The 20,563-nt window shown below is 38.1% G+C and overlaps 1 protein-coding gene across 3 annotated transcripts in view; it reads right to left on the bottom strand.

Annotated features, from left to right (window-relative positions):
• The window catches only part of ZMYND11 (zinc finger MYND-type containing 11), a 105,556-nt gene that overhangs the window by 30,593 nt on the left and 54,400 nt on the right, over positions 1-20,563 (bottom strand). For 2 of the 3 annotated variants that reach the window (XM_048328721.1, XM_048328818.1), the window contains exon 3: positions 13,484-13,643. In XM_048328721.1, the coding sequence (XP_048184678.1) occupies positions 13,484-13,643 (160 nt within the window). Of the gene's footprint in view, positions 1-411; positions 457-13,483; positions 13,644-20,563 lie in introns of all 3 variants that reach the window. The other variant, XM_048328640.1, reaches the window with a different exon arrangement.

The following is a 20,563-nucleotide window of genomic DNA, read 5'->3' as shown; positions in this document are numbered from 1 at the left end:
TTTTTTGTTTTGTTTTGTTTTTTGTTTTTTTTCATGCAGGAAATGGGATTAGTTTAAGTGTGCCCAGCTCCGGCTGCCAGCGCTCGGGGTCGGGCAGGTCAGGGCGCTCCTGCAGCCGCAGGCGCGGCGGGGCTGCAGTTCCCGCTCGCACCGCCAGGTGTCGCCGGCCGCTCCCGAAAGCAGCGGCCCAAGGGCGGCCGCGGTGACAGCGCCCGGAGCTGCGACATCCGAGCGGCCACGGCCAGCCCCGGCAGCCCGCCGGACACACGGCACGCACACTGAACCCGGGACCGGGAGTGATATGGATGATGGTGGTGGCTAAGAGAGTAGACTAAGCTATCCTAATGGAAGACAGAAACGTAATAGAAAATATGACAGAATTCAAAACCACATAGTGCAAAAATTGTTCACCTTGTTTTTTGCTGCTGTCTGGGAAAAAGGCTGCATACCGTAGGCCTTTCAAAATAAAAACAAAACAAACTTTGTATCTATACTGTAAGCCATCTGATTATCAGGATATACACAAGGCTAGAAAGAATTCATGCACAGTGACCAGGAAATCAATCTGTTAGTTCTAACTTTTGGTTGCACACATTTCCTCCTGCATTCCTGGAATGCTACCTGACACTTTCACCACATTTTACTTCTTTAAAATATTCCAAATATGATTAAAAGAACCCAGCACCCATCATTCTTATCCATATACACACCCACCACCAGGCCAATTTAAAAATCATCAAGAATATTAATGATTGTTAATTAATGCACTCTCTTTGATACATAAACCTTCTCTGGGCATCTAAAAAAGATCCTTCTAACATAATTTACTGCATAGGGAGTGGCCCCACCAAAATCAAAGCAACACCTTTGCTGCATATTATCAAAGGTTAGGCTATCATTAAAACTCACAGTCCGTATTTGTGTATAAAAGGTGAGACATTTTCCCAGGGCCACGCAGACTGAAGGAAGGATCTCCGCCACAGGGACTCTGTTTCCTGACGCAGGGCAGGGAAGGCCTCCCAGGTCACTGTGCTGGCAGACAAAGGGAATCCTCTGCTGCCTGCCCAAGTTCAGCGGTTCAGCGGCACCAGTGACTGGCCCCGAGAGGGAGCGGATTTGGCAGCAAAGGTGCCTAACTCAGATCCAACGGGAGGCCTTCCCCCTTCGTTCTGCCCAGCTGCCCGCTGTGTTTGTAAATCTATGCATCAGCCAGGCAGCAAATGTGTTTGGGGGACTGCGTGTAATAGCCAAAGAGCTATGCTCTGTTAAGCAGAGTGGGATCTTGCAATCATATGGGTCACACGTGGTCACTTGTTCTTTATATTCAAATCTGTCAAACATTGTATCATAAAGGTCACTTTGCACTGACATAAATAGCTGAGATTTCTCAGCAACATGAGCGAAGCACTGCAACAATTTCAAAAATACAACTTAATTTATGACCGGTACGTAAGCTTACTTTTGTTTGTCATTTGTCTTAAGTAGGTTGTCTTAAAGAAAATACATACATTTATTCTGTAAGTACAGAAAAATAACACGGAATAGAAAATGTCAGGCTATCCAGAACATTTGACAATTTAAATACAGATAAACCCAACAGAAAGGAATGAATCATCATGTCGTAGCCTTTACTGTAAAATAAAATACATAGTTGTTGTCAAGGAAAGAATAATTTTAGTGCACAAAGAAAATGTCCATTATAATGCAAATGTACATGGAAAAGAAATGCTTACTCATTAGTAATGGAGATTTACTTAGCTGTAATTGAAATAGGGAATCTGTATGTTGGAGAATGTGACATCCTGCTGTACAATTAGCATACCATTAAGTAGGAGATGTGAAGCACATACTGACAGTAAAATTAACAATAACTTAAAGGTCACAATTGTAACTATTAGGTCACTTCCATACCACAGCAAGCCCGTAATTATTGTAAAAAAAAAAATATGTTAAAACAAGTAATAAATTTTCATTTTCATATAAAGTATATGTAGGCATAGCACACGAAAACAGTATAGCCTCCTTTCTTACACTTTGTCTAAAAGGACCACTTTGCCTTTTTATAATGCACATTCCATTAACATAGCTCATTTCTTACCTGTTAATCTGGTTTCTCCAAGTCCCTTAATGGTAGCCCAGATACTCGGTATTAAGTCACTCTACTATCAGGTGGAGAGAGGAAAAGGGAGGGGGAAAAAAGCAAAACTCTATTCATGAAACTCCCCTTTATGGGGATTTGCTGGTTTCACACTGTTGAACTAGATTTCCCAAACAATCCAAATTATGGATATCCTTTGGACCCAACCAGTAAGCTAAAAAAAAAAGGGTCACATATATGGGAAAGACAGTTATAAGTCAGTTACCCCTTTGGCACAATCATGTTTATTTGAGAATAATATACATACAGTTCTGTTGTCCTAAATTCAATATGATGCAAATGAAGGAAACAATTTCCCATGGAGTTCATGGTTCCCAGCATTTCCTGTGTGGCATTTGTCCCATAGCACTCTTTGCACGTTTTTTTCCCCCAGGTGTTCTGTTTTAAGTGCTTCTCCAGAGCTTCTTTAACGTGCATGCTGCTGTGGTGTTCCTCTCTCTCTCCCCCCTATACTCACGTACACACAGCTCCTTCCAGATCACCGGATTTTCATTCAGACCCACCTGTGCACAAACTCCTTGTCAGCCCTGCATGGTGTCTATGCTTTAACAGTCCCTAGAGCTCCAGCTGTCCAGTGGATAAGAAACTTAGAGCAGTTTTTCACTGGTCTAAAGGAAGAATATTTGCAGACACACAGCAGACTTCACCAACTGTGTATTGTAACAATTTTGGTCTGTCACAGAGGTGGAATCTAGAATGGCAAAGAGGTCCATGCCAGAAGAAAGAAGTCGTTTACAAAATACAAATTATTTAAAAATGGTAGTATTTGCATGCTACATTTATTTCAAGACATCTTCAAATCACCAGCCCAAGATTTTAGTGTAATCTTTCCATGACTATTTCATAACCCTTTAAAGAATGTCAATAAATTATTTCCTACTATTTCTTAGATTCCTATTTCTTTAACATGTAATGAGATAGGCCATGCTCAATTTAAAGATATAATTTCTGAAGCAAATGTTCTGGATTCCGGTATTTTAGGATTTGGGAACAGCCATAAGGAACACTTCCATCTCTTCTCACCTCTATCAGCTTTAACATCAGAGTTCTTCACATTTCCCCCCCTTCAACTAAAAGAGAAGCTTTTAAAATCTTGGTTTTTGATGTTAGGTTTCTTTGCTGGCCTTCAGCAATTCTTCACTGGAACCCAACAAAGCTGACCACCAGTCCCTATCAAGTAGAAAGATACACTGAAATAAATGCCTCGCACATGAATGATGCTTTTTTTTTTTTTTTTTTTTTTCACATCTTTGATTTTGCTTAGGTTTTGCAACGTGCATTCATCATCATCTGCTGTTGGGAAGTAATTCCTATCTTCTCTACTTAATCTTTCATATTTCAAATTTTCTGCTGTAAATTAAAAGCCTTTATTATACTAAAAAGTGGTGGTACTGCATTCTAGCATGGATGTATCTACCATCTCATTACTCTTCTCTGGTATCCGGGTCCTCTCCTTAAGAGGACTCAGAGTATGCTGCAGGAACCTATGCCCCCACAAAGCAGCATCTATTTCTGTCTAAACACGTTTTCCATTCTTAATAAATCAGTTCCTTTCTGTCTTTTTCAGGCAGCATCTGCTCCATCAAAGCTTTCTCAATTAGACATGAGCTTTACTAAAGGTAATTGCTAAAACCTTGCAGTACATCTCTATGACTCATGAATATCAGGAACCGTGGTGGAGGTGCATTACCTATGAGACTTCTGTCCTCCAGCAAAAAACCTGAAGAAATGCTTCTTACTTGTATATTTGTTGCAAATAGCTACTGCCCACTTCATTGGTCTGTTCTGTACTTCTCTCAAGATGTAAATACCATAATCTGTGCCCCACAAAAAAGGCAGCCTGAAACAGGCTTGGACAGGAGCAGTTGTTAGCAGCCCTTATGAGCTGCAGAAATGCTAAACCAGCATTTAGCTCAGCTTTGAAATGCCCCCCTTTGCCCATCTATCACTGCTTTTGCAATTCTGTTCAACTTCCAAGTAACTGCTCTGTAGTAAGAGGAGTTTACAAAGTGTGGCTGATTATCTGTAGAACTGCAGAGATTGGAGCCTTACTCCTTTTTTTTTTCAGACAGTGTAAGTGCACGTGGTGCGTGCACACTGGCCTCTATTTTAAACAGGCTGTACCTCGCTGGGTACAGTAGCCAGTAAGAATCTCCAGATTATCAGGGGTTTCTGGCAGATGTACTGGTTTCCACTCAGACACCAGCATGCACCAAATAATACCTGGGTTGAACAAACATAATGTGTCATGAAACACCATTCCCAGTATTTTTTCAAATGCACTGGGGACACTGTGTATGTTTTTGACCAGAAGCCTTAGCCTGCTGTGAGGGCAGTCTTCCTACTGCCCTTTGGGTTAGCCTTCTCTTCATGCCACATCCCTGGCTCCATCTATTCCTTAGCAAGCATGAATCCTCCTGTAAACTTGCCTTCAGTAATCTGCTTTTATCTTTTCATCAGAACAATGATGAAAAGGTTAGGCTTCAAACTGAGGAAGGTGTGATTAATTCCTTGATGGCTCAGAAGACTTACTCCATCTTTGCAGCAGGTAAATGGTGAGTTAGCCCTTTAATAAAGTATTTCCCTTTTATCATTGCTGTAAAGGATCCATATTTGATCAGGACAATTGCTTTCCAATGATAAAAGTTTCTTAGATCATCACATGTTTTACATTTAATGCTAGAGCAATGCTTTGGGGTAAATTCAGCATCAAAATAAGCTTATTTTCTCCCCTGCAGTTTTCCTGTATCCATGTGTTTACTAGATATATTTCTTCCTGTTTTGCATCTATGTTTTTCCTACTGCTTTTGCTCATCAAAAGTGCTCAGCAAATAAACATGCATACATCTCTCTTTCAAAGCCAAAAAGACTTCAGCAGCTAGAATCCCTTTGTGAAAATTGTTTCACTTTATCTTCTCCTTCTTTTTCTAGAAAACTACCACAGCAGGTAGCTACAATGTGTGCTTTTACAGACAGGATAATCTATTCATTCAGATCAGTTGCCTTTATAGATTCTTTTCTTTGTTGACCTGGGCTTTATCTTTAAAATGGATTCCCATAAACTGACTCTGTAGGACACTTTGTAGGTATTCATTATTCATATTTTATCACAAAGAAATCCAAAGTAATTATGATTCACGTCCTCACAACTATTGAGGCATCTTCCTTTATTTCAAGTACATTTATTTATTTATTTGTTAATTATGGTCTAAGTTTTAGTACCTCAGCAATTAATTGGAATTTCTTGTTTTACATGATTTTTAAATTCTCTTATTTTAGAAACTCTTTCTATTCTAAAAAGAACCAACACAAAATCATCAGGCAGGGGAGAGACCAAAATGTCCTTCTCCATAGTGCATATTAAAACACAGATGTATTTATGGGCTTGTAACAATCCATTTCTACTTTCTTCACCGGTAACTGCTTCCTCTAATGATGCACTGATGCAGGAAGATTCAGGTGCTGCAGACAATTCCACATACTCTCAGAACACTTTTGGCTTTCTTTCACTGAATTTAATCTGCAAGCCTAAGTTAGTCTAATTAACTTATTGCCAGTTTCTCTTAGAAGTCTTCAGTTTCTGGCAGAAACCACCCAAGTCTTCTCTGGATTCGTGCCAGGACAGGTAGATTTTTATTCCCCTTCCTACCTTGCAGCTGTGTTCTGGACAACTTGGGGTGATAGGCCCCAAAGTACAGAGCCAGGCTCTAGGTCCCAATGCTAAAGAAATGAGGTTTTTTTCAAGAAGTGTAGTAGCATGTCAGCAGCCAAACTAACTGCTTTAAACCCCTGTCACACTTATCTCAGATGAGATGTGCTCCTGAAGTAATGAATAAATCTCAATTTCCTTCCCAAGAAAATCGTGTTTGGGTAGTAGCAGTGTACATTATTTAAGGTGAGACAATACAAGTATTCTCTTCCAGGATATTAGAAATAGGAAATAATTTCAAGTGAAAATGTTTTTTTCTTTCTTTACGTTCCAAGAGAGTTCAAGGTTAACAGAAACTTTCAGCTTATCTCCTCAGAAACTGGATTCACTCTGCTATTAATGTCACAAATTTTGACTTAGGTGGAGCCAAGAGGAGGTCTGTAGGCTATTTTCATTAGGGAGATAAATCAGTGATGGAGTGAAGTATTTATCAGGTGCAATGCCTTTTATTTCCTCATTATGGTTTTGTTCCCCTAGAAAGAAGGTGAATCCAGACTAGAAATAAACCATCTCTTTTCTTGTAGTTCCAAGTCTCCTTTCAAGAACTGTGAACAAAAATGGTCTTCTTCCCTTTTCTTGCTTAAAATATGTTTACATTGCTTCTCTGGTCTTATTTTGTAGTGTTTCTTTAGGTTGATGTTTCAGCACACACAGAAACACTTCATCTGAACCAACAGCAGAACCTCCCTCCTACAAAGGTTCCTTAAATCTCTTGCCCATGTGTCCTGTGCTGTAGGTGTGGCTGGTATTGTTTCAGCTGTCAGAAAGGCACGAGGACTGCCTTTATTGTGAATGAAGCACGAATATTAATAAGCCCATAAAAGTCAATGACATTTCATTTAGTGACCAGCATGACATAATAATAAAAGATTCAAATCAGTTGCCAGAGATACAGAGCATTTTGAACCCACAAAGTTAATAAAAACAACACTACTAGGTCAGGGTGGGCACAAAAAGGTGCAAGATGCGTATTTTCAGAACAAACTCAAGATAGACTGATCTCTGTCATTATTCTGTTAGCATAATTTAAATCCCATAATGGAACCTTCACACAGACTAGTCTGACTAGTTTACTTCAAACCAATAGGTAAATTCTCATTCTTCAGAACACCCTTCCAATCAGAAAAGAACATTTTGTGAAATCTGTGAACAACATTACCAGTATCTCAACTCCAGAATGGAGAGTGAAAGCTTCAAAGAAGAATACAGCATTACATCAACTGAATTTTTTAAAGTCAAGTTGGCAAAGCTGAGAGAGGCAAGTGAAGATGCTGACAAGGTTGTTTCACCAGCTTAAGAGAAGCAGCATCTCTCTGCCATCAGATGGAGTCTACTAGTGTCACCTTCAGTAAGGTGAAGATTCTGCAAACAGTGTGAACTCCCTTTCCAGAGGAAAAAAAATAAGGATGAGCAGAGGAGAGAAAAGAAATACCCCTGAACAGATGGGAAGAGAAAAATAAGATTGGAAAAGGAATGCAGAGAATTGCTTACTATTCTTAACCCATCTGGAGGCAGGAAGAACCACTGGAATGGCTGTGAGGCCACTCTCATGAGCTGCATGTTAACAGCCTTAATGCAAAGACAGAACAGGGTCTTGGCTTTAATGCAGAAAGAATTTCTCGTCCATGAGTTGGGAATTCAGAATTCTAATTCGCTTCTCTAGGACAAAATAGTCCATGTTTTGATTTGATGATTTGAAAATATTTGCTTTTCTGAACTTTCACATATCCACTAAATTTTTGGTTTATTAATAAGCAGAATCACATCTGCAGTTTCTTGACAATAATTTGCAAGAAAATCATTGCATTTAGCACGTGGCAGATTGATTTAATGGCAGTCTTTTGAAAAATTAAGCTCTGAATGATGGGACCTTACAGGATGGAAAGACAGACAAAAAAGAAAGATTCAAAGAGTTTCAGAAGCTCATCTTCCTTGAGTGTTCTTGTGTGACCAAGCTGGTATGTGGCCTGACCTCAAAGCCTCCTCATACTCTCCCTGATGTGTGGTAATAAGGGATGGAAGCCAGTTTGAATTTTTTCTCTCATGGGATCAATCATTAACTCTTTGCATCAGTGAATCACCAACTGTAAAGAACACTGGTACTTTCACAATAATTAGGAATCTATCTGGAACATTCCAGCCTGGAAAATTGTCAATTTCTTCAATATGTGAAAAATATTAACTAATATGGCTTGGGCTATGTTTGGCTTTAGATCAGTGAAATAACACAGAACTTTACATTAAAGGCCATACAGATGGATAAGGCAAATGGAGAATTTTTTTTAAACACTGAAGGACATTTTTCTTCATTTGGTGTGACATGTTCTTCCTCTTTGTGCTCTCCAGTTGTAAGAGCTTTCATGATGAAGGCACTGGCTGTCACTATTGCTGTTTCATATTATCCTTCTGCTCCTAACTGAAATGAATGGGATGCACATTAAAACCATTCCTCAGCCTAGTTATTTAGAAGCCCCTAGCTTGCTAGAAGGAACTGGTAGCTATTCAAGCTGGTTTTGGATTGAGGTTTGGTTTTGTCTGTTGTTGTTTGGAGATTTTTATTATTTAAAATTTGTTTTGTGTACAGAAAAGATTCAAACCCTCACAGTGACAGTTCTTAAGCTTTTTACAATTATCTTCATATTTATGGAAACTCAAGATGACATAGACAGTTCAAAAAACAGCTTCTGGCTACCAATACTGACCTAGCATGGAAAAATCAATATAATTACAAAAGCAATTAAGCATGGCAAGCAAGGAATCAAACCTTTGCTCAATCTAAAGTAATTTAGATTAACACAAACATAACAGCCAAAAATACTGCTTTCTTAGAGACTGATCCTAGTAAAATTGAACCTGCAACACATCAAATCACAAAAATAACTGGGTGTGTGCCTAAGGTCACTTGGGTTAACAAAATCACCTTCAAGACTCACCATGCTGACAGTGGGTTACTACAAATGTTAAAATGATGGGAATACAGACAGAGCAGAGAGATGGACTATTTAGGCAGCCTTGTGACTTATCTGGAGTCGCTTTGGGCAAGCACCAGTACTTTCTCCATTTAAAATACCTGGAAAAATCCCCAGTAATGAATTAGCACACTGAGAATACATGTGTGTGGTGGGAAAAACCACATTGCATCTGTAATGTTTTCTGAAAACAGGAAAAAGCAATGAAACTTCCCCTCCAAACAGTATCCTCTCCACTAAACTAAAACATCTTTAGAGGGAAGAATTGGAAAGGCAATAATTTAGATAGAGAGAGGACCAAATAAACAGGAAAATCACTGTAACTGACCCCCAAAGTCAGACTTAACTAGCCAGAAGAATTGCTGGCTCTTTCTATAAGCAATCAATTAAATGATCAGAAAACAGAACACTGTAAAAGAGTAATTTCTTGAAAATATAATCACCTTTTATGCATTTTTCAGTGAAGAAATAGCTCACAGTGCCTTAACTAAGTGTGAAGCCTCACTCTTCACATCTCATTAGGGAATTTGGCCACTATGAACCACTTTTAAACCACAGCAGTGCTGTGGGATGTGTTGCAATCAGATGCAAACAATGAACTCGTGTTATGAACACATCTCCATTTTAGAAGAGCACAATATTGTTTGGCTTTATGAACACATGAAAATTGAAATTATATATTCATAAAGCCTTTCTCTGGGTCAGAGCAATTTTATGACTTTAATCATGAGGAGAAGAATTAGCACATTAAATGCTCAAAATAGTTCAGTGCACACTGTCTGTAGAAAAATGTAAGTGAGTAAGACAAACTAACCCTAAAAACTGTATCTGACATGCCCATAAAGCCACAGGACATCGGTACTTAAATTCAATTTCTTTCCTTGGGGTTAGACTGAGTACTATTTTACACAGATAAAAGTACATAAAAATCATGGCATATCAGAAAACAGTAATGATAGGTAAGAAGATTCATTATTATTTTCTTGAAGAACTATGTTTCCTTTCTATTTTATCAACTGCACTGAAAACATAGTTAACAGCGCTGATTTGCAATTTTTTTTTCTAAATCCAAAGAGAAAGGGGATTTTTTTTATGCTGATAGTAAGTAGAATGTCCAAATTCCAGAAGTTCTGTGAGAAATAGAAATAAAGCATTTAGAAAGAAAGAAAAAAGTAAACTTCCATTACCAGACTTCAGGACTGACATTTCCCTTGCAAGGCAAGAAGCTGAAGAGATTTTGTTCAATTGTATAGTAATGGCATCAACAAACGGAAAAATGCAAAATTCCTAACTAAAATCCTGAATAAAAATGCAAAAGAAATTCTTCTCTCATTTATTTTGTGTCAAATGCATTAATCATCTTCAAGATAAGAACGCCTGTAAGATGAGAACACATTTTGAAAATGTGCAAAACATCTGGCAAATGAGCAAACAAAATGAATACCTGCACAAGCCCTGGAGGTATAATATTTGGAGCAAAGTTCTTGTAGAGGTACCAACCCTTAAATGTCAGTTGGAATAGTCATTTTGCTACTGACACCACATTTTAAATTTACTAACTTATATAAAAATATTTCTCCCACATGTATCTGACAGAAAAAGAGAATAATTTTATACTCTTAAATATGATCATTATTTTTTTCCCAGTTTTTCTGAACATTAATTTTCATGAGCTGTCCCTTTTGGAAGAGCCTCCTGATGCCCTCAAACTGTTTTGTCTTTGCACCTCAGCTTGTTATTTTGTATGATACTACTAAATATATGAGGTTTTGCTTAATTTTTTTACCACAGCTTCAACATACTACCAGAACAATGAGAGCAAAGCAGTATAATTTTTCTGAAGGCTAAGAGTAACCCTATCAGAGATCGTGTCCTTACTGCATAGATCTATCTTTATGTCAGCCTATTGGATAGGGCAAATGTTTGGAAACCCCTAAGCAAGCACCACAGATTATCAAATGAATCTTTTCCAAATAGAGCTGTGTTTTCATAATCTCTATACTTTCAATTATTGTCACTATTTAGCCATCAGTCTGTAGTCACCATCACAACCAGTACTTTCAGGTCCTGTGGCATCCTCTAGTCAGGCACCTCTCACAGTAACAGACAAAGGTGCTCAGCAGTTTTGTGGCCAAGGCCAGTAATTTTTTTACTTACAAAAATTCAGATCCAAAACTTCAAAAGTGTAAAAAAACACCAATCAAATACTCAAATAAAAAAAGGGGGGAGGGATGATAAGAATGTGTCCCTTTACTATCTCCTTGGGGCAGCCTGTATTTTCTGACTTCCACTGTGGTGCCAGGAAACAAGCTAAAATCCAAAAGCATTCCTGCACTGGTGTCAGTGGGTGGTGGATTGGTTCTTAAGTCCTCTCTTTCCATTATGAGCTTTCCAAGTTCCAGTAGTACCAGTCAAACCAAATTTGACAATTATGTCAAGTGCTAAAGTTCGATGAGCCTGAAATCCCTATTTTAACATTAATAACCCTGCTTCATAGAGTTCCATCTCCTCCAAGCGAACCTCCAAAAAGAATTCAATGTGTTTGCCCTCACTGAAATGTAACTTGAGCTCATGGTTCAACAGTCATTAGTACCAGATTTGAGCAGCGCTGAATTACAAAGAACTACAAACTGCTTCTTGATCAAGTGCAGACAAAGCCTCTGTAAAACCATCCAGTGTGTCCAAAGCAGGAACATACCAAACTTCATGGGTTTGCACCAATTTTCGAAGAATGGAAAATACTTGATCTGATGTCGAGTGATGACAATGTCACTTTGTTACTCATTAAAACTTTCTGAATAAAAGAACAAAGAGAATGACTTTATACCAAATCAATGTGTTTTGCTTCATCTGTCTGCAGCATTATGATTCAGTATTAGGATCAAAAAGTTGGGGTTTGGGTACTATTGCAGTATGGCCTGGATCAGAAGCTGATTCTTATTTTTGCATAAAACTGTTCAGTCAAGTGTGGTGCTCTGAACTACTGAGATGGCCACTACACATATGGTCACAGCCCAAAGTATCAGTGCTTAGCAGTCATGCTGAAAATGCAGTCAGTGCTTCTAACTAAAGGGTTATTCATAACGTGACTTTAACAGCATCTTCAGTCAAGTCAAAGACGACGCTTTTTTCTCAGAAATAAAATATTTGTGTAATTCTAATGACTCACAGGGAATTTACAGGCTGGTTATCTTTCAAGTTTTGTTAAACAAATGTTGCTAATAAGCAGCAGGAACATTATTTGAATGACTATATAAGAAATGGCTATTGTGAGGCATTTTGAGTCTTTTTTTCTTTTTTTCCTTTCTCTTAGCAATAGAGGAAACAAACATACAGAGTACTTGAGATAACCACAGATCTGAGGCTTTATGTCTTGTTGAGCTTACACAGTTAATATCACTTCTAAACAGATAAAACTGATGCAAGAAATACCTAAAAGAGCTAAGCTGAAGTTTTGAAATGTCTCCTCCCAAGGAGAATAGTAACATACCCTTTAAAGGTTCCCTTGAGGGTTTCTAATGAAATTAGAATGAGAATCTTTACAGTGACATAATGTGCATTAAATACAATGTATTGAAATTAAGGTATTTCAGTGCTTTAAATTAGTGTAAGTGGGATAATTTTGATGATAATGTTTTCTGTTATGGATATTGCTTGTTTCCACAAAACAAAAAATAATACATTGTTTCACTTTCAGGATCTTACTCATAACTGCAATATTGCAATGAGTGTTTTGGTGGTTTTTAGAGTTTTTCTGGGTTTCCTATAAATTTAATGTATTAGCTATGTCTGAGACAATGCTGACCCTTTTATCAGTATTTAATGCAATTTATATTCCAAAGCAATAGTTCCTAGTTCAGGTATTTTAAAGCTTTCCAAAACTCTTTTTTTTTTAAGTTAGGAAAATGTTGTCTTGTAAATAGAGAGATGGGACTTCCAAACAAGACAAAGCTATTGTGCAAGCTTTTTCCTGGTCTCTGTGACAACCCTCACTTTGTGAGTGTGTTCCACCTCAGCTATGGAGGGATATCAAAAACATGCTTTTCTTCCCTTCACGTAACTTCCAACCTATTTAAATGTATTTTAGTATTTGGAACAGTATTTGGATGCCTGTAGCTAATTTGCTACAAAAATCCATTCTAATTGAATGCCCTGGTGTTCATGAATATCAGCAAAACACATCTTTTCATGTGTTTTTGCATATAATTCTATAATTTCATGTTGCATTTCTGAAAAGGAGTTCTTTGCTCCTCAGATTCAGATTAAGGAAAGATTAATCAAAAGTTCTAGACTTCTTTTTTTTTTTTTTTTAATGCACCACCTTTGGGATTTGAGAACGTCTGAGGATTTCAAGTAATACCAATAATATTTACTGTCTTCCTGTATAACTGTCGAAGAGAATACTACATAAAAGTGAGGGATAACCGAGTAAAAGACTTTGCCAGTTTTTCATAGCAGAAAACTCAGAATTCAAGAAGAGCAAGCTTCTATGGAATAGAAAAGGTTAAAAAAATTTAAGAGCGCATTACTTCCCTGCTCACGAGCACCAACACAGAATCTATAAATAGCTTTAAATATAAATTAAAACAACTTTCATGCTAAGATATCAGAAATCGTGATTTATTTTCTCAAAGACTTTATACTCACAATCTCATCTCCTGGCAACCAATATCCTTCTTGTTCAATACCAGCTTTTGACCCTTTACACCCCACCGTCAGGGTTTCCACAATGAGACCATCCTTGACTGCTAAACTCAGCTGACGTGTAGTTTCTTTTGGATGCATACCATGGACTCGAGACATATACCTGCACACAAAGCACAAAAGTCTTTTAAAAAGTGTTAGTTTTAAGCTATAAAATGTATCAGCAAAATATACACATTTTCAGATGAGTTAAAATAATACACAGTCTAAGTTTTAGATTGTTTTTAAACATTCGAAATTTATATAACTTCCCCCTTTACTTAAAATCAACTTTTTTCTCCTTGCAGCTATCGTGTACACACTTAGACAAGTAGTAGCACAGTACTCCTCTACCAAAAAAATCCCAAAATTAACACATACACTGTTTGGGCTTGTCTCTGCCACATCCATTTGTGCCCTTTAAATTACCTTAAACTTGCATGTCTCCAACACTTCCTATAGCATACATACTACAGAATGTACCAATGAATCTTTGTGATGCTTGTGTGTACAACACATTTACAAAAAATGCAAAATTTATATATCACATAGGAAAACCCAGCAGCTCAAGTTTCTGTGCTAAGTGGTTTTTCTCCTTTTCTTGAGATAACTACCATGATCACACTGTGACAAACTGCCTTGGTGAGAAAAAAACATATGTAGCCTTAACTGTGTATAGACATGAGATTCAGCTGTGTAATGTTGACCTTTGCCCAGTATAATTCACTTCTAGGCCAACACCAAATATTAACTTGGAGTAAACAACATAAAATTATTTTCTCTCAAATAAAAATGACCTTTCTACCTTAAATTCATTACAATTCAGTTTTTTTTAACAAAATTCTGAGAACATATCTAGGAGTTCCTGCACACGGAGAGCTGCAATCGCATGCAATCAGCAGATAAGTGAATTGACTTGGAACCAATTATTTTGTGGACAATATTTTCCTAGTTATAGATCTGTTAAAGTTACAGAGCTAACTGAATTTCTCTCAATTTTTATTTCTCCAGGTATTCTGTCCTTACCTGTTTCCTAAGAGAGAAATCTGTAATTTGCCTGCTTTAAGACAAAGCTGACAGCTATAGTATCCTCTCATTCCTGCTTCATAATGAATTCCAGCAACCATGACTCCTTTGTGACTGTCATCACAAACACCTTCACAAAAAATGTAATTATGATCACGAGCAAACTCAAGAAAGATTTATTTTAAAGCAGTAACATTGCATGAAAAAAAGAGAGTTAAATCAGTTCAGATTTTTTTTTAATAACATGGCTGAAAGGAATTTTTAATGCTTTAGAAGTTATAAACTTACAACAAGGAGTGCAGACCATTCCAATGGTCAAGTATTCAATCAACCCCTCTTTTTGAAGACATTTGCCTTTCAAACTTCTTGCTGTTTTGGATAAATAAAGGTATTTTCCTTTCCTGCTTTCTCTCCCAAGCTTTTGCTGGAACTGGTTCATGCTAATATTTTTGTTTTGCTCTAAACTGTATATAAAACCATACAGTAGATTTCTGACTGAGTGGAAGTATATATTGTTATAGTAAATTATACAATAATCAGAGCAGCACAGAGCATTTATAAATTTCTGCTTGGTATCAGAGGCATTTACATAAATGCAGCATGTTTCCAGGATCTTGAGTTTTATTATTTTAGGATAAAAACTCTTAGAGGCAGATGCTACCTACCATTTACTATATTTTACAATGTCTACCACAACATGGCCCAAGCCTGATTGGTGTGTGCAAGCTAGCATTGTCTAAAAAGTAAGTAATTGATACAAAAAGAACAATATTCTGTGCAAGTCTGCGTTCCAAGCTAATATATATGAACCTTCTGGTGGTTTGCACATAGGGGCAAGGGCCAAAATCAGAAGATAAGGCACTTCAGTTCTGTATCACCCTGGGTGGATGCTCATCTGCCCAACCTGATCCCTCTCGACTTTTACAGAAACCAAAACTCATCATGAGCACCTGTTCAAGTGAGATTAAACACCATAAATGAGTTTTCCAAGTTCTCCAAATTCCAAGGTCTGAAACAGGCAGAGACTCAAGTCTGTTTACTTCACTTTCAAACAGAGTGCAAGTGAACACCACTAGTCTGTGGAAGCATAAAGTGCTGAAGCTTTAAACCCACACGAAAACAGCTCATTTGCTTATATAATCATGTTACATGTATTTCGTGTGTGTGCACATATGCACATATTTATGCAAACACAACTAGCTTTTTAAAGTGCAAATTATCTTCATCAACATTTGCTAATGTTACTCTTTTTTCAGCAAATTTCCATTTTTAACTCAGTACTAACAACCTCCCCAACAGAGCCATAGCATTCATATGTCTGTAATTAATTCAAGTCCTTAATAGGTCTCAAAATACGGAGAATAGGCTAACTATCATTCTTCCCATTTTAGTGACAGAACAAATCAGACTCTGAGCACATAAGTGATTTCCCTACACTTATATGGTGGGCTGCTATAGGTCTGAGAACAGAAATCAAGTATTAACCCAGTGCCATAACCCTCAGGGTATCCTACTGAAGGATGTATTTTGCACTGCATCATCATCTCTAGTTGCAGAAACTCAGTCCAACCAAATTTCTAAATGTAAGCTACAGGTTTCGTGATTTCTCACTGATATCTCTGAACAGAACAGATACATAATACCAACCAAAAAGCATTAAACCAACTGTAATCATCTAAGAGGTTTAATCTGCCTATTTCCACTGTGGCAGGTTGTGCCCTAGTGAAAAGGAGCACAAGGCTCAGAATCACCAGTTTCTCAAATCCAATCTGTGTTCTCAACCAGAGTGAAAGTACTGCTACCTACTAAACTGCCTCCCCATTTTCTCCAGCTGTAAATCAGGAGTAATAAATCCCCAGTGGCTTTTTGCAGAATACTTTAGTCAATGTTCAGACTGTGCCACTGGAGAGCCACAAGGGCTATGCTTTCTATTTTTAAAATAAAATGTTATCACCTTTCATAGGAAAGCACGCATGTGTAGAGAGAATGGTTTTACTTCAAAGAGTAGAACTGCTGTTAGAAAAGTGCACCCTCCCCCAAATTTTTACTTCATTAAAACTTGTGAAGTGTACATGGCTAGATACTCACAAAGACTAAAAAACAACACTGTAAGGTTTGGATGAAAACTTATCTTGTTTCTTTTCAGCCAGAAGGACAGCAGGTAATAAAAGAAGTGACTAAGGCACAGGACTCAAATCAGAAAAGATCGTTAAAGTTCTTTAATAATGAAATGTGAAAAAAACTGTCACAACGTGAAAAATGCTGAAAACACAGAATAAGTTAATATCCAGCTCAGAGACAGAAAGCATGATGTCTGGAGTCCCAACTACTATGTCAGCCTCATTACTGGATCAGGGAAAAACAATATTGAAATGCCTTTGTGCGGAAGTGACACCACTAATCCAGGGAGTGCACGTCCCTTCCTGGCACTGCATGCACTGAAGCATCTGGCACCAGCAAGTTAAAAAACAAGTACAGGAGATAAAGCAATCCCCAATTGCTGTTTTCAACAAAACTTGATTAGCCTTACCTTGGAGACAGGGAGTTGAAGGAACACTGGTTTGTTACGCTCTTGCCCAGCCCTCCATATCAACAGATTTTGGAGTGTAATACAACCCAGCCACAAGCAGTAAAGCAAATACACTCATATGAGTGAGAATAAGGCACAGAGACAAAGAAAAATCCTCTAAATCAGTAAACCAGCCCTAATCAGATAGGGGGCTGAAGAAACCATTTCAAAACTCTGCTAATCCGTACTATATAAAATGAGGGTCTGTCTGATGAAAAGTGGAGGTTAGGCCTGATAATCTGCATGTTAAATTCAAAATCTCACCAAATGAGGCTGCCTGTCTGCAGAATACAGAAGCAACTGAACTGCTGCTGAAAATTAGAGTGTTTATAGGTCAGTATTTTCTCAATTTATAAACTGGCAGTGCAAACCTCCTTGACATTAGCATAGAAGAATCTAGCAAATCTAGCAAAATTACAGTTTTTGGAACCAACTTTTAAGGGCCTAGTAATGCATGTTTTCAATTATTGCAACACCACTTGGAAGACAAAGGCTAAGGATCTTTAGCACGTAGTTTGTTCATTAGCACCCTTAAACAAACCTCATTGCCATACCATCAAATGTATATTTAAATGTGGTGACCTTCAGAAACAATACTACCAACAGAATCAGGTAGATGCACATGTGCACACACCTAATATATGTGTGCATCTGTCTGATGATAAAAGAAAACCTTTAGAGGAGACTTACAGAGTATAATCACTAATAGATTCATAGATTGTATATGTATGTGATGCTCATCTGTATTTAATACACAAAGTACCAATCAGAGAAATATGAAACAACAATTTCAAATCTCTTTGGGACTGCAGATGAACATTAGTCAGGTGTAAGTAACAATAAAATATGGTCATATTCTTCTGTTTATATTATTATGTTATTACTGTTACCCATCCTAAAATCTTGACCACCTCTCAGACACCACAGGGACAGCCCAAGGGACCAGCACATGTGGAAGGAGGGGCCTCCAGCACTTCTCAGAGGGGCCACACAGGCACCTGCTGTACACCCCATCTGAGCCATGCTGAATGCTGGAGAGGAAAGAGATGCAGCAAAACCTGGTACGGGCATTTCCAGACTCTCCCTCCTTCACAGCAACAAAAACTCCGGTAACTCATGGCACTACCAATTGACAACTGGATCTTGCCACCTCCCTTTGCTAAACAAACTGGACTACAGGAGTACCTGATCCGCCTCTAAACCACCTGCCTGCCCAATATATAGGACATTACAGAAGCACAAAAGTCTGTCAGCGTATCACCAATTCACTCCTAAAACTTCAAAATACTTTTCTCAAATTGCCAGTTTCCATGAAGTGTTTCTATTAAAAACCTACATCTAATATATGTGCTTCATAACACACCTTAAAACTAAAGAAAGAAGCTTGGTTTGATCTTAGGGGTGTGTAGGAAGCAGACTCTAAAGCTGTGATCACCATGGGAGCAAAACAGACACAGAAGTGGCCAGCACTTGCAGGGGATCAGATGGTGAACTTTTCACCTACAGCTGTCACACAGCTCACAACTCCTGCCTGGTGCTCTGCAAGACACAGCATGAAGCTAAACCCCGTCCCAAAGAGTTTAGTCTAGATAGCTACAAAATAGAGCACGTAAAATAGCTAACTCTGCTCCTAAAGAGTCCTCTTGAAGGCATCTGTGGTCGACTGAGAGGCAGCAAATGGTCTACATGGGCACTGCTGAACTGCAGCCCAAAGAAGAAAGCTGGGCAGAGGAGGAAGGAAGGTTATTTAAGGTAGGAAGCTGACATGGGTATTTAAAAAAAAAACCAACCAGTTTTTCTGAACTCATAAGGAATTGCATTTTCGGCCACTTGAACTCAACCAAAAGAAAATAACCAAAAAATGTTACAGCAAGGGTATCTGTACGTAAAGACTGAAATAAAACACATATCACAAATAGCTGCAAAAATACAACAGTGTGGCAAGCGTAGGTAGATGTTAACTTTCATGGCAAGCACTGTGATCTTGGTCTGATCTCTCTCAATGCTGGATGCCTCCACCCTCCCCAATGAAAAGGGAAGTAGCAGCCTGCTGCTGCCAGCAGACTATCCACTGAGCAACTCATCCAGGGATGAGTTGAAAACTGATAAATTTGAGGTCTGATAAAATGAGATCTGATAAAATTGAGATCTGAGAAAATACAGCAGATACCATTAAACTCAACTGAAAGTCTGCCATTAATTTTAAATGTTACCTACAGGTACATAAAAACGTCCTAGATTCAGGGACAGACCTTAAGGAATAATACATAAAATAGAAGGAAAGCAGCCAAAAATCTGTTCTGAGTTTTATATTGTCTCCCTACCTCTAGTGAAAAGTGATGCCTTTTGCCTCAGTTCCAGGGCATGACAGCTATTTCTTTTAAGACCTTTTTAAAATATAATTTGCAAAGAATAGGCCACTTGGTCATACTGAAAATAAAAGTAGAAGAGATGGCTGTGATTGATTTATTCTTTTTTAACAAATGCAGCTACATGGCATAAGAACTTCAAATACACAGGCCCAGATCTCGGGAATCCATCAGCTCTCCTTGTGGAAAGCCAGGTGAAGATCTGTGCTCACAGTTGTATCTCCAGGTCTCAGCTCTGAAGCTCAGGTTGCCTGCTCCCACCATGTAGCACTATGGGACCAATCAACTCCCATAAAACACAGCCTAAACATTATGGGTATTTGACACATATATTCCCCGCTTGCCAGAAACTGAGAGCTGGTCTGAGAGCTGAGACAACACAGACACACACAGGAGGTAGAGCTGGCTACAGTGGGGATGTAGCAGCTCACTTTTGTTTTCTAGGATACTTTTTGATGTGTTTCCACTTTCTGAAGTTTCAATTATGGATTTTATTCACTAAGATAAACACAATCATGGCACAATTTTCTTCCTCTGTATTTATATTCCACAATGAGATGCAGGTATATGAACAGGCGCACTCCACATACCAACAGCACATGCACAGACCAGGCAGCCACTGACAGGGCTGCTGCCTCTGCAGTAAAATACTTCTTACGTGATCCACATTTTATGCCGTCCAAAATTCCAGGAATTACAGAGAAACCATGCATTTACTTTTCCCTCTGACATCAGTATCTGCAACATTCATTTTGAAGACACATACACTATCCAAGCAGTAAGTGTTTTTAAAGTTTGTTTCATCTTTCCTTTGTAGTCAAGAAATTCAGAATTTGCATGAATATGGAATCTAATTTTGTGCAGTGTTTTTATAAAACAAAAAGAACGCATAAACTTGATAGTGAAACAGTGAAATCTAGCAGTTCAGCTAAATTCAGATCTGCCTGATGTTTGTGCTGCTGCTGCTAAAAGGAAGCTGAGGAGTGATCTCGTTTGTGAGTGCTTTAGATACCACAGGCACCATGCATGCACCAATAATGGTAATCACCTGGGTCATTTCTGTAAAAAGCACAGTAATGT

Source organism: Corvus hawaiiensis, chromosome 1, assembly GCF_020740725.1.
Source record: "Corvus hawaiiensis isolate bCorHaw1 chromosome 1, bCorHaw1.pri.cur, whole genome shotgun sequence".
NCBI classification, from domain to species: Eukaryota; Metazoa; Chordata; class Aves; order Passeriformes; family Corvidae; genus Corvus; species Corvus hawaiiensis.
Note: the sequence above shows the minus strand (reverse complement) of the source record. Positions and strands in the feature narration are given on the sequence as shown.